Below are 15,121 nucleotides of genomic sequence, written 5' to 3'. Positions count from 1 at the left end.
GGTCCATGGGAACTCTTGGGTGTGTTCATGGTTTCTTGAGAGACCACAAACCTGGGGGTCTGCCTGCCTCAGTTGGCCAATACAGGCAATCCATCCTCTCCAGCTGGTCCCTTGTGTGTCCTTCCTCAGCCCAGGTGTCAGTGGGTACCACTAGCCTCTTTTGCCAAGGCCTCTTCTCAGGCCTCCAGGCACCCTCCTGGGAAGACATGAGACATCCCAGGCCCATGTTTGGGTGTTGTCGCCCCACCTGCTCCACAGGAAGTGTGCACCTTCAATCCACCAGTTTGGCAGTGGTACTTCCCAGGTGTAGCACAGCTGCCTACCTGGAGCCACCGGGTGCAACCTTTGGATTTCTCAAGTGTGGAGAGACATCAGACTTCAGTGCCACCACCAGCCCCAGGAAGCACACAGCAGGCCTTCGCAGGGGTCCTTGTGAAGCCCCTCCCAGCAAGCATGAGGTGAGGAGAGAAAGCCCCTCACTCCTCTCCTAGTGCAGGTGGGGACGTGGGACTCACTGCACAGCCTCTCCAAGGAAGCCCTCCCCCTGGCCTTGACCGCTCTCATCTGGTATCTCCTTTGCAACCCTGCCTAGGTCACCTGGAGTCTCACCTTGGGACTCAGGTGTAGTTGGCACCTGTTGTCTTGGGGCTTTGGCCAAAATTCAGACTGAAAGGGTTCCACATTAACAAGCTGTTATAATGCAAGTAAACAGAGGACGCCACGGTGCCCCTCCTGGAATTAGAGGCTAGTGGGGAAGATGTGCTGCCACTGTATAGTCTCTTCCATTTCCAGCAGCACAGCAGATGAGTGGCCAGTCAGCCCTCCTGATATAACAGCCAAAAATGCAAGATAAAATATCCGAGACCTGTCATAATATACCAATGAGCCGGCAGGAAATTAAAGCACACTCAGAGACCAAAAACCAAGAAGCTGAGAACCCAAGAGAACCTTATTAAAGGAAGTTTTAAAGGGTGTACTTCACACAGATGGAAGGAAATTCCAGGTGGAATATTTGAGACGCAAGAAAGAATGGAGAACAAGAAGGTGGTGACTATATGGTAAATCAAAGCAAACACTGATGGTATAATCAATAATAATGATATATTATAAGAACAAAAGAAGAGAAGTTCCTCATCACAGTAGCATATGCATTTAGAGGGGGGACTTGAGTTGAAGAGTTTAGCGGGTCTTGTGTTACTTACCTTTACAGACTGATCAGCTAATTCATAATAAAATAATTATCAGGACAAGAGAAATGGAGTTTAACTTTCAAACTAGTGGAGAGAAAAAAGTGGAACAAGAAAATGTAATCAAAAGGAAAAAGGCAAGAGAAGAGAAAAAAGAAACATGAAAAGGGTGGAACAAATAGAAAGCACAAAGTTCCAAACATGTTGCTAATTACAGTAAACATAAGTGGACGTAACATGCCAAGAGGAGATGAGGACCATTGGAGTGGGTACTGCATCTGTTCACAAAAGGTACAGAAAGGGTGAAAGTGAAAGGACGGGAAAAGATATATTGGAAAAACACGAACTGAAAGAAATATGATGCTGCCATATTCATGTCAAAAAGTTGATTTTGGGGTAAAACCAGTACAGGAGACCATGAGAGAGCGTCCCCACATGAAGATTAAAAAAATTCATCTCATCAAGCAGATAAAATAATTTTAAATTTGTGTGCTTCTAATAATATAACCTCAAAATATAAAACAAATATTGTCAGAACTATCAGGGAAATTACATGAATTCATCATCAGAGAGAAAGATTTTAAGTAATTTCCCAGTATTTAATAGATCAAATAAATAAAAATCAGTAAAGATTATAGGAGATTTGAACAATGCAAAAAAAGGGTTAATGTAATGGACATACATAAAAAACTATACTCTGGGGCCCAGCCCCGTGGCCAAGTGGTTGAGTTCACATGCTCCACTTTCGTGGCCCAGGGTCTCGCAGATTTGGATCCTGGGCATGGACGTGGCACTCATCAGGCCATGCTGAGGTGGCGTCCCACAAAGCACAACCAGAAGGACCTACAACTAGAATAGACAACTGTGTACTGGGGGGCTTTGGAGAGAAGAAGAAGAAGAAGAAAAACTATTGGCAACAGATGTTTGCTCAGGTGCCAATCTTAAAAAAAAAAAGATCATGTGTACATTTTTTAAAAGAACTATACTCTGAAACTACAGAATTCACATCTTTTCAGGCCCACGTGGAACTTGTAAATATATTGAAAACAAATTGGTCAATAAAGCAAGTCTCAATAAATTTCAGAAGACAAAATCATGAAGAATGAATCATAAGACATCAGTGCAATTAAGCTGGAAATCAGTAATGAATAGATGACTTGAAACCCTTATATCTGTAAATAAACACACTTGTAATTAACTCATAGATCAAAGAAGAAAACATGATGGAATTTTGAAAATATTTACAAATCAAAATGTGTGGGATGCAGCTAACACAGTACTTAGAAATAAATGACCTTAAGTGTTTATATAAAAGAAGAAAGCCTGAAAATTAATGAACTAAGCATTCAGTTTAGTAGTCTTAATAAAGAAAAGCAAAATAAACAAGAAGAGAGTCAAAAAATGGAAATAATAAAGGGGAATATCTTGGTGAAATAGAAAAGAAACAGACACTAGGGTTCCTTTAAAAGGATAAAACTTACAAAGATCTGGTGAGACCGAGCAAGGAAAAAAGAGTAAATAGTGTTAGGTATATAAAAGGAGCACAATTATAGATGCTGCAGATATTTAAGAGAGAATTTGAGGCTATTATGAACAAATTTATGCCAATAAATTTGAAAACATAAATGAACACATTCTAGAAATATAGCTTATTAAAACTGGCTCAAGAAGTGTAAAACCTGCATAGTCATATGACCATGAAAGAAGGTGAATCAGAGCCAGCCCTGAGGGCCTCACGGTTAAGCTTCGAGCTCTCACTGCCTCAGTGGCCCAGGTTCACTTCCTCGTGCTGGAGCCACACCACTTGTCTGTCAGTTGCCATGCTGTGGCGGCGACTCATGTAGAAGAACTAGAAACACTTACAACCAGGATATACAACCATGCACTGGGGCTTTGAGGAGGGGGGAAGAAGAGGAAGATTGGCAACAGATGTTCGCTCAGGGTGAATCTTTCCCTGCAGAAAGACAGAAGTTGAATCAGTAGTTAAAAATCCTCCCACGGAGAAAATCTAGGCCCAGACAGTTTCAAAGCTATTTCTTATAAGTATTACAGGAAAAATCATTCCACTCTGTACTGAATCCTGTGGTGTTACATTGGAACTGGAGGTACTGGTGTGAACTCACGTTCTGCTCATATGTGTGAGTAAGTGTGTGTGTGTTTCCTAGCCTTGTCTGTGGCGGGCTGGGAGCAGTGACACATGGCACAGTGAGCACGACTTCCATGCTGATCTAGCTTTCTAGACACTGTTCACCATGAAAAGGAACCAGGGCTTTCTGGCCTCCTCCAGAGTTGGAGCAGGGAAAGTACAAAACTTGCTCAGCACATTTGTGCTGGAAAGCAAGGCAGTGCTCAGAGTGATGGGGCCTTGTCGTAGGACACAGAGCCATCCCGAAGGGGCTCCCACAGGCCAAGGCTGGGACGTGTTCAGCCTAAAATGAGTAAGGATAGTAATGGATCATAACCCACTGGATAGAATAGGATCCCATAAGTCTACACTGATGTGAATGAATGAATAAGTGAATAGGATTCCGTAAGTCCACACTGATGTGAATGAATGAATGAATGAATAAGTGAATAGTAAGAGAAAGTTCTTCCTCACCATAGACTGCTAACTCATACGGACAGGAGAGAGCATTATCGATGGACGACTGTTGACAGAGGAGGTGGTAATAATTGGTGCAAGAAGCATCAATGGATGCTGAAATCAGTGGATAAAAATGGGGTGAGAAATGGGAGTTTTGTGGTCTTAAACTATCTCCCAACAAAATATATACTAATTACAAAGGGAAAAGACTTAGAGTAGAGAAACCCAGCACACACCATCCTAAGTGATCAAATTTGAGCCCACAATAATGGGATAAAGTGACACCACGTGCCACGCACAGGATGCACGAGAAGAACGTGGTCACTTTTGTGATGTTCCGGCTGAAGATGAATAACCTTGGACTAATCATGAGGACCCACCAGACAAACCCAGACTGTGGGCAGTCTGCAAAGTAACTTGCTGTAATCTTCAAGGTCAATGGGGAGAGACTGCAGAGCCTTGGCCTTTCTGATGGGAGGGGAGCAGAGCAGCAGGCACATGTGACCCAGGGCCAGAGCCCTGGCTCAGAGGATGCAGGTGGGACTGTCAGTGGAGCTGCAGTGGTCTCTGGGCAGAGGGTGTTTGGGTGCTTTGTGCTGTTCTTACAGCTTTTCTGTAAGCCTCACGTTGTCTCAAAGTAAGACAGAAATGAACAGAAGAGGAACAAAAGGAAACTGAAGCTGGAAAGTCTCTGCGGTGTGAACTGCAGCGGCTCTGAGGGGCTGGAAGGGAGAGAGGTCCCCAGGGGGGCAGAGGGAGCGAGCAGGGGCATGGCGCCTGCAGTGTGGGGAGCCTGGCGTGCGTGGAAGGCTTGTGAGGCAGGCCACGTGTGAATCTCCTAGGGCACTTGGCATTTTCGCGCACCCAGCCCTCCTGTGGAGAAATAGAAGAATGGCCCGCATTTGCCTCGCCGCCGTGGCTGGGCTGGCGGGCTGGAGGCAGGTGGCAGTGGGCTGCCGGGACTGGGATGTAGCGTCGGCAGGACAGGTGCCGTGGAGCTCGAGGAGTGGTCACTTGAGGCTGCTCCCCTGATGGCCCAGCACACCTGCAGTTTCCTTGAGCCTGGTCCCTGCTGGTCCCTCAGTTTTTCCCGGCCTTTCCTCAGCCTCCCTGCACGCTGGCAGCGTCACCACCTGCCGGAGCCCTGACAGAGCCTCTGCCGCCCGCTCTTGTTCTCCTCAGCACTGAGCCGCGTGTCTCCGGTCCTGTCCATCCCATTCTCCGTGGACAGCCCAATACAAGGGTTGGCAATACGGATGCTGAAGAAATGAATGACTGCAGTAGCGAATGAACAGTCCTGTCCTGTAGGGGCCCATGCACCTGGGCAGCATGGGGCAGGAGGCCCTCCACCCAGTGCTTTCCACTCAGTTCAGTCTGTATCTGTGGACCGTGAATTATCAGACCAAGCCTCTGATGAGAACCGGTCACCTCTGGACATGTGAGTGATTCCTGTGAGGAAATGGAAGGCGGTGACTGACAGGCAACTCCAAGTCGGGGTTGTTAGCAAATTTGAGGTTATGTAACTGGAAGCTTCTTTATAAATTTACTTATAAATTCATTAATTATACACCGATCAGATATGCTCTGACGGCCGAGTGGGCACTACGCTAAAGCACGGGCCGCTGGGCCCGCAGGTGGGTAGCCCGGGACCATCATCAGCCAGGACTGCTACTAAAGATGGTCAGCGTGTCCCCTCCGAGGCTCTGTCCTGTCTGGACTCACCGGGTGCCAGTGTAGGGGTCCTGCTTGCATATCTTTACACCTGCACCCAGAGCAGTTATTAACTGTATAAATATTTGACTTTTTAAAAGTATCAGCACACTATTTTGCAGGGGGCTTGTTTTGTTTTACATCGTGTTTCTTGAACCCTGGACGTGGCCTGGCGTACTTTCCTTCTGTTGTACTGAAACTGGACAAAAACGCCAAATAGTTGGCTTGTTCCAGATGTTCCACATCACAAAGAGAATATGGATCCGCAATGCGTATAAATAGTATTCCTTTTTCTTTTTCTTCCCAGAGAGCTGTTTCTGGTTGCCTCTTGCCTGTGACATGGGGATTAGAGGAAAGGGCGCCTTGCCTCTACAGGGGTCTGTGTGACCCAAGTTACCGCATGGCCCTCTTGGCGCCTGAGATGAGTGACCTCACACAGTGGCTGGAAACGCATTCTCTTGACCAGAGAGACACACACGCAGCTGCCACTTCCCCATCATCACTGGCTCTGAGGAAATGCAGTTTTTGTGGCTCTTTTGAGCAGTATTGACATGTCACATCTCCAAAGTTCGCTGGTGCATTTTGGAGGATACAGAAATTCTCTCGGTAGATATCAACAACTTGATGCAATATTCATCTTGGAATGAGCTCTCATTTCCGAAATGCAGTGCTTGCGTGAAATGAGTGTATATTTACACCCCTGATGGGTTTTCTTGCCCACGGGAACTTGGGGCCTTGAACAGCAGTGTAATCTTTCTCTCCACCCCTCTAGCTGTAAGGGTGTTGGAAGGACACACACCTACCCCAGTATCCACCTGCCACAGCCCTCTCCTCCCCTGAGTGCACCGCACATGCTGTTCAATACGCCCCACCCACACTGTGTGTCGGAAGCATCCTGCCAAAGGAATCAGACTCACCCATTCATTGTCCTAACCCCGACACACTGTGTTCACACACACTGAATGTTCACACACACCCAGTGCTGACACAACCCTCACACACAGTGTTCACATTCCCTCACACGCACAGCGTTTGCACACACCCTCACCCACACAATGTTCACACAACCCTCACACACAGTGTTCACATCCCCTCACACACAGCATTTGCACACACCCTCACCCATACAGTGTTCACATCCCCTCACACACACGCACACAACCCTCACACACACAGTGTTCACATCCCCTCACATGCACAGCGTTCACACATACCCTGCTGTTTACTCCCCCTCCACCCACCCATCTGCCTACTGTCTTACCTGTTGCGCCCACCTGGCTGGCTAATACAAGGATTAGGGGATGTAATGCCCACCTGTGGCGAGCCCCACCATGGGGGCCCCTGTGTGTGGTTGTGTAATTAGCCTTCTGAGTCACAGGAGGGGCCCCTGCCTGAGGGGCAGGGTGGTGGGGCTGCCAGCCACGGGGGCAGTGGGGGTGTGGCTAGGAGGGCAGAAGGCCAGGGAGGGGGAGGCCTCTGGCTTGCTCCCCCATCCCCCCCCACCCCGGGCTGTCCCTCTGGAGTCTCCTCTGGGCCAGGCCTTGGTATGTATATTTGATGTTCATCTTCCAAACACAAAACAAGGAGTTTATCTTTCACTTCTTGAAAAGTGAAAGGAGGAATAGTTTGAATGTTTGAAGACTGTGAGGTGGAAGTCCACTAATTTGATGTCAAAATTGCAGAGGGGTTTGTAGACACAGTTGGGATGGGGAGCAGGGATCAGAGGTGGAGCACTTGGCCCCTCTGTGGAGCTTACCACCCTCCTGCGTGCCTCGCTCGCCTGGGACACCTTCCATCCCTCCCCCGACACTCCCTCCCCTGGAGCACCCTCCCACCATCTCTCCCTCCATCCTTCCATCCCTCCCTCCCCTCCCTCACCTGGAACACCCTCCCTCCATCCCTCCCTCCATTCCCCCTTCCACCCTCCCTCCCCCGCTCCCCTGGAGTACCCTCCCACCAGCCCTCCCTCCATCCCTCCTTTCATCTCTCCTTCCATCCCTCCCTCCCCTGGAGCACCTGCTCTCTCTCCCTCCTCTGAACCCCCTCCCTCTCTTCCCTGGAGTGCCGCCTGCCCTCCCTGCCAGGCCCTGGTCATTTGCTCCCCTTAGTCCAACTGTACTGCGCTGTATGGGACCCACAAAGATGCTCAGGTGTCATGGAGAGTGGGTGTCAGGAGAGGTGGGCAGGCTCCTCAGGGTGTCATCAACTCCTGGACTCGGGTGGCCTCTGGGCTCCTGGAGAAGTGTCTCCAGGGTCACCCAGAGGAGGGCCTGGCACTGGGAGCAAATGAGTGATCAGCTGAAGCGGCTGGCCTCTGGTGGATCCTTCATGACCTGGACCTCTCAGTCTCAGGTGGCAGCCCAGCCCCCCGGTGGCGTGACGAGGGGGCCCCCAAGGGAAGGTGTACACACTCCCATCCAGGGCACAGGCCGCCAGGGACCCTGCCCCACTAGACTTGAAAGACACGGCATGTAGTCCTGTGGTCTAACCTGGACACTCTGGTAACCGCCTGTCTTAGCCAATGTGGTGCTGTAACCAGTGCCACAGGTGGGCTGATAAACCCCAGGCATTTGTCCTCATGTCTGGAGGCTGGGGTCCAGGCTCAGGCGCCAGCACCGTCAGGCTCTGTGAGGGCCTCTTCTGGGCTGCAGATGGCCACCCTCGCCTGTGTCCTCTTGGGGCGGAAGGGGCGAGGGAGCTCTCTGGCCTCTTTTTATAAGGGCGCTAACCCCATTCCTGAGGGCTCCACCCTTATGACCTATCACCTCCTAACACCATCACCTTGGGGGTAGGATTTCAATGTTTGAATTTGGGGGGACGCAGACATCAGTCCATTTTTAACACTGCCTCGCTGTGGGCGGTGCTGAGCTAGCAGCTATAGGGCATGGGAAGCAGTGCATGAGGACACTCACTGCCCGGGCACCTGCTGCCGGGCCCCACGAAGCAGGGCAGGGGTGTGGCCTTCTTGCACCCTCACAACAGCCCCACCCCATCTCACAGGGAAGCTGAGGCTCCCAGGACCCCCATCTGCTAAGCATGACTCCTAGGGGGTCTGGGCTGAACGAGAAGTGGGCAGAAACAGGAGGCAGTCTGCTCCTTGGGGTCCCCGGGCTCCAAGCCCACTCGTTCCCCCTCTACCCCTGACCCCACACAGCGCGGGGAAGAGCAGAGCAGAGCTGTGGTCACTCTAGCTGCCTGCAGAGGGGCATGCAGGCCAGTGTGGATGCGGCTCTGAACTGGGAGGGTGTGGGGCAGAAGGCTGAGCCCGTGGGCCAGCATGCTGCTGGACCAGGCTGGAGGAGGGAACCAGTCGGATGAGACCTGTGGGTGCTGCCCAGAGCATGGAGGTTGGGACAGTGTGGAGCCCTGGGGTTCTCGGCTCAACACTGAAATGCTGACAGGTTTTACCAGGCATGTGTTCTGCTCCAAAAAGGGGCCGGTCTGTGGACGTGCACCTGTCCACTCCAGGAACTGCATCTGGCCAGAATCAGGGTTTCAGTCCAGCCTCCTCTGGGGCCCTTGGTTTCTCTCTCAGTCACACTGGATGGCAGAAGTCCTGTACCCAAACCCCTGGACAGCCCCATGCATCCACATCCAGTGCATCCCACATCCTGGCCTCACCTGTCCTGGCTCACCTGTCCTGACTGCTGAAGAGTTGGCTTCACCTGAACTGGAAGCAAAGTGGGTGCCACCTTCTGGGCATCACAGCACCATCCAGAGGCAGGGATGGGGGAGTCCTCCGGTCTCTCCTCCACCAGGAGCACTTGGCATCTCTCATTGGCCACATGGCTGCATGTGTGGCATCTTCACAGGGACATCCACTGTCTCCTTGATAATTCTTCAACCTCTCTCTGTTCCAAACCAACCTTTTCAGGGATGCAAGAAATCATGAAGTGGGAGAAAGGCTGGTTCTGGTTAATTCTACATCTAGTTGGTGGTGAGCTTGGACTGGGCAGTGAGAATCTCAAGTGTGGCTGAAGTTCTGGGGGCTGTTGGGCGACTCAGTGAGGGAGGGAGCTGTAAGGACAGAGGCCGGCCCAGGCTTCTGTGAGGATTCACGGTGAGTTGCGTGAGCCGGGGAGTCCTGAACATTTCTCCAAGTGGGCAGTCCCAGCCTCCTCTTCCTGCCATGCGGCTCTGGGCTGTCTGATAGAATCAGATGCCAAATGCCAGCCCAGGCTCTACCCAGGGTGAGGACCACTTCTGCGGGACCAGGGGTCTTCGAGGCCCCCTAACCTCTCACCTGCCCCTCAGAGGCCAGGCTGGGGTGGAGGAGGACTGGGGTGGGGCCAATCCTGGTGGCTTGGCCTCCTCTCTGCATACAGGGCAGGGCCAGCAGGTGGGGACAGTGGGTCACGAGGGGCCCGGGGCGCTTGGACGTGGATGGGCCTCTCAATCCCCGCCTGGCCTTGCAGGGAGCTCCTTGTGCCCTGGGCCTTGGGGCACCTCTTGTCTCTGGAATGTCCCTCCTTGCCACCTCCTCACCAAGCCATGGGGGACCACCGAGACTCTCTCCACACCTTTACCAACTCCCCAAAAGGACACCCCCGTACCTGCTCCTTGCCAGCCTTTCTCCCTGACCTGTTACCACAAAAAATTAGGTACAGATCAAAGGGTGGACACCAGGAACCACAGAGGTGGGCTTGTCCCTGTCACAGAGGAGACCTGGCACAGAGAGGCCCAGGGCACGCCCCGTGGTGGGGCTGTGTCTGACTGCAGGGGCCTCCCAGAGGTGGCGGCCCCTCCCACTGCCCGCTCCAGTGGGCTCCCTCCCAGGTCAGACACTCAGTGAGAGGAGTAGGAGTCCAGGGAGAAGGGAGGAGGGTACCCCAGGAGAAAACCCTGAGACGGCAGCAGACTCAGTGTAGAGCTGAGGGGGAGCTGCTGGAGGGGCCCTGGGGGCTCCTCTGCCTCCTGAGATGCCGCCCCCATGGCCCTGTGGCTGTGTCATCGCCTTCACCCACGAATAAGAGGAATGACCTGGTGAGCCCCCAGACCCTGGCTGTGCGCCCCACTCTACTGGAGTTGGTCACCCGTTTCAGCATCCTGAGACCCCTGAATTGAGGGACCTGGGAATTGAGGGGGCCGGCGCCTTCAGCTCAGATGGATTTTCCGGAAAGCCGCCCCCACCGCTGCTCGGCCCTGCAGGACGGTCTCCCGGCGCGTTCGGTTTCCCCGGCTTGCCACAGGCCTGGGGGTGGGGCACGCCGGCCGCCCTGCTCGCACGCGAGGCCCTGGCCAGGGTCCAGGCGGCTGTCACTGCGGCTGAGGCCCCATCGCGTGACAGGAGCCCCGCCGGGCGTGCCCGCCGGAATGCGGCTGCGGAGGAGGGAAGTGGGGGTGCGGGGGCACGCGATGCTGGGGCGCCAGTGTCCGGGTGCAGGGACCTGTCGGGGAGGGGAGAGAAGTTAAAAGGGGGTCCAGGGACACGATGCTGGGGGGCGGGTGTCTGGGTGCAGACGGGAGAGAAGTTAGGAGGGGCTGCCCCCGCCTTGTACCTCCAGTAAGTGCGAGCGGGGCGTGCCCAGCGCCTCCCGCCCACCAGCGCTGCCCCTGCATGGGCCGCGCATCTGAGAGCGAACAGTGCGCATCACAGGGGTTGGGGCAGCGTCCACGGTCACATCACCCCCCATCGCAGTCTCACAGGCATCGGCTCAGCATCCCCCGCCCACAGGATCTGCAGGGGGCGAGGACAGGAAGGCGGGGACAGTGCAGCCCCAACCACCCCCCTTCCCTCAATTCCAGGACGTGTTGGGGGCTTGGGGTGGGGAGCCGGCTGGAGCTGGGGCGGGAATGGGCGACCTCTGCAATGGAGTTTGCTGGGCGGGGAGCCTTGGTGGTCTGGGTCTGTGGGCAGGCAACCCCGGGTGCATCGAGGTGGGGGGCCTGCCCCTGCCCCCCCCACCCCCCACCCCCCGGCATCGCTGCTGTGCTTCGCTGACCCCCAAATCCCCCTCAGGCGCTGCTCAGGTTCCGCCCCCCTCCCACCCGGTCCAGCGCCGCGCCCTGTGGAGACAGCAGCAGGGCAGGACCCTCGGGTTGAGGGGGAAGCCGGCCTGGCCCCTGTGACGTCACTGTGGGGCTGCAGGGGGGGTTTGGAGGGGGAGAGGGGAGAGAGGGAAGGGGGGGAGTGGAGGACATGACTGTGCCAGAGGCTCACAGGTCCGTGCTTTTCTCCTGTATCTCACTCAGCCTCCAGGAGCTCGGGATCCTGTGGGGCCCTCTGTCAGCACCCCCTCAGCCTTTGGGACACTGTGAGACCAGAAAGTTCCGGGGCCTGGTGCCCTTGCTTCCCCTGGTCTGTTTGCGGCTCCTGCACTCTGGGAAGAGAGAGCTTCCCTCCACCTCTGAATATAGGGAGTGCAGCACGAAAGGGATTGAAAGTAACCCTCTACTTGTCCCGCTTGTGACTGCTCCCGGCTCAGCTCCACTGTCTTGAAAACCAGGAATGGGGGGTGGTTTCCCTAGGAGGGCAGGGTGCCCCTCTCCGGGGATCCCAGGAGTGACGTTCCTGCCTCCTGGAATGCACCTGCCTTCCACCTGGAGGGAGGCAGCAGGCCCACTGGTCAGGGAACATCACCTGCTGTCTCATCCCTACCCCACGGCTCTCACAGGTGCTCTGGCCACTGCCCTTGGGCCCTCTGACCCATGGTTGCACTGAGGTCACCTGGAGCTTCAGTTCTCAGATTCCAGAAACAAGGGGAAGTTGTGAAGCACTCCCCACCCTCAGCCCTCCACAGGCGAGGCAGTGAGGCCCCCTTGCCCCCGTCCTCTCAGCAGCCCCTGGGTTGATTCCCGGGTGCTGACGAGGACACTGCAAGAGGCATTGGGGGTCCCATGACCAGTGCTGCAAGCTGGCATGTGAACGTCTGTCTGTCTGACCTGCACGTCTGTGTGTCTGAGCTCTTCAGCCCAGTGTGGAGATGAAGCCAGCCTGGGTGTAGGGATGGAGAGGTGCCAGGAAAACCCCTTCTTCAGGGGGCTGTCGGCATCTCAGGGCAGGTGGCTGTGCGGGCCTTCCTCCTTCTCCAGCATCAGCGCAGTAGTGGGCACCCTGGGGTGTGGGCTGCTCCATACGGGAAGCGGGGAGTTGACGGGCGGCTCCAGGACGGACAGACAGGTGTGGTCAGGGTGGGCAGGACTCCCAGGGGCCTTAAGACTCACCCAGACCCACAACGCTGTGATTGGAGACCCACCTGCACATGGGTCTCTGAAGAGACACTGTGGGGACCCCTGGGGGTTCCCCGAGGCCTGGCAGGTTCTGAGGGGCTTGTGGGAGGGGCAGAGGGCAGTTTCAGGGAGCTCTGTGGGCTCATCTCCCGAATGTCACACACGGGGCTCTCCCCTGTGGCCCCGCCCCACCCACCCTGGGAGGCCAAGCTGCCCCAGTGCGTCCGTTCAGGTGGCGAGGAGATTGCACATCAGCGTGGAACTCGGCTTTGCCCGCAAAGGGTGGCAGCCAAGAACCGTGGGCTGAGAGCTGGGGAGACACGAGGCAAGTGTGACTGTGCCCGGGAGCCTGCTCACGTGCCTTGTTTTCTGACAGCCCTGCAGGAGAAGTGCCCGTGGCAGCCGGCGGCTGGTGCCCCCTTGCCAGGAGACGGCGGTCTGCACGAAGGGTCCTCGGTGCTGGAGGGACGGCTGCTGCTGGAGGTGAGCCCCCCGTGCCCTGCGAGCACCCAGTGTGGGGTGTGCAGGCCACCCCCGTCTTTGAGCCCTTTGATTGTGACTGTTTATGTGCACTAGGAGCTCAGGCTCTAAGAAGCATTGAGGGAGGGGACAGGACTGCCCTGGTGGGACAGCAGGTACTCCCGGTGAAGTCCAGCAGGTTGGGACATAGAGAGCCAGCTGATGACCCCCAGGCCCACGGGGTTCAGATCTGAAATTTGTTTTTCATTCTGCATTTTCTGGTTTTACTTGTCAGTAGGAGAAGGTAATAAAAAATTAAGCAAGGTTTTTTTTTCAAATTGAAAACAGAAAATTGTGCATTAAGCTTCTCAGGGTCTGGCGGGCTTGCCTGGCCCATGGGTTTGTTGACATCACACATGCTGGATGTCACCAGCTGGGTTGGCTTTTGCACCTGAGACAAATACCCCACCCCTGGGACTCTGAACTGCTTCCCCTGACCTCTCTTGTGGGCCTGTGACCTGGCGACAGGGGACAGCTGTGGGTCAGTGTGTTAAGCAAGATAAGACGGCCAAGTAGAGCTTTCTGGTTGATCAAGTTGCTGTTTCACAAAGTGAGGGTTTGCTGCCAAGAGACCCTGAGATGCAGGCCGTCCGAGGGTGGGAGGCGGAGGGAGAGGAGCCTGTGTCAGCTGCTCGTAACCAGCAGCCAAGGCCCTCTGACTGCACAGCAGCCCCTGCAGGCGGCTTCTCTGCACCCCAGCCTGCTCACTGGCAGCCAGAGGACCTGTCCCAGGCAGATCCTGAAGGGAAGCCCCAGTCCTGGCTGCTGCCAGCCTGTCTGTCCCTCGTGGCCGGCCCCCTGCAGGGCCCCTTCCCTGCCTCGTGCCCAATGAATGGAACTATCTCAGTGTCTCCTCTACGTACCCCTCGCACCTGCACCCCTGAGGGCTGCCCCTCCCGCTCAGCCCAGGGCCCTCCCTCGCTGCTCGGCTCCATCCTCTTGGCTGCTTCCTTGGTGCGCCTGTTCACGGGGTCCTGCATGTTCAGTTGTTCAACCAGCGTGACCCTCTGATCATCTCAGGCCTTGAAATCTGTCACCGTCTCTGGTCTGCACTCTCTGTGCTGCCCACACTGGGTCTCATGGTGACGGCAGGAGAGGGACTGCTGAGCCCACCAGCGAGCAGACCCCCTCCCCCTCTTCACTTGCAACTTTTTATTAGAAATTTTGAACCTTACAAAGAAGAGAGGATGGAGTAATGATCTCCAGGGACCAGTGGCCCTGCCTCGCAGTAGTGAGCTTTGGCCAACTTGTTCCTCCTCTCGTCCCCCTCCCCACCCTGCCTCTGCCTTCACCAGGCCCCCCCTCACCCCCAAATCCCCCTGCCCCCCAGTGCTTGTCTTGCTTCAGTCGTCTCAGGTCCCCAGTTCCCCTTGCCCCGTGACTTCTTGTCCCTCTGACTCCCTTGACTCACACTGCACCTTTTCATCCGTTGTCTGTGACCTGCGTCCAGCTCTTTGAGCCCACCCATTTCTGAGCACCTAGGTGGGTGGCCAAGCACAGTGGGGCCCCATAAGGGTGACAGGTGGACAGATAGACAGATAGACAGATGGGTGGAAAGCATTGAGATGGATTTCAGGAGAGAGGGAGGTGATTGCAGCATAGGATTTGGAGGTGCTGGCTCTAGACGGAGCTGGGCAGTGCTGTGTTCCACCTGCCCGCCATGACCCCAGTGACCCCCATGGTCCCCACAGGGACCCCATGGCCCTCCATGACTCCCTGTGATCCTCACAACCCCTCTGACCCTGCATGGCCCCCTCATGGCCCCCCGTGACCCTCCATGACTCCATAAGATTCCACATGGACACCCCATGACCCTCTACAGCCCTCACAGGGACCCCACAACCCCTCATGGCCTCCCACTACTCCCCATGGTCCCTATGACCCCCACATGACCCCTATGACCCCCACGGCCCCCAAGGCCTCTGCCCTTGCTGAGGAGTTTGATGTACTC

At 55.1% G+C, this 15,121-nt stretch overlaps 1 protein-coding gene across 5 annotated transcripts in view; it reads left to right on the top strand.

Annotated features, from left to right (window-relative positions):
* Positions 1 to 15,121, top strand: part of AHRR (aryl hydrocarbon receptor repressor) — an 81,558-nt gene that overhangs the window by 20,787 nt on the left and 45,650 nt on the right. For 3 of the 5 annotated variants that reach the window (XM_044779546.2, XM_070519910.1, XM_070519911.1), the window contains one exon: positions 13,028 to 13,134. In XM_044779546.2, the coding sequence (XP_044635481.1) occupies positions 13,028 to 13,134 (107 nt within the window). Of the gene's footprint in view, positions 1 to 10,290; positions 10,465 to 13,027; positions 13,135 to 15,121 lie in introns of those variants that run through there. The other 2 variants (XM_070519912.1, XM_044779547.2) reach the window with 2 other exon arrangements.

Source organism: Equus asinus, chromosome 10, assembly GCF_041296235.1.
Source record: "Equus asinus isolate D_3611 breed Donkey chromosome 10, EquAss-T2T_v2, whole genome shotgun sequence".
NCBI classification, from domain to species: Eukaryota; Metazoa; Chordata; class Mammalia; order Perissodactyla; family Equidae; genus Equus; species Equus asinus.
This window is presented reverse-complemented; position numbering and strand designations above follow the sequence as displayed.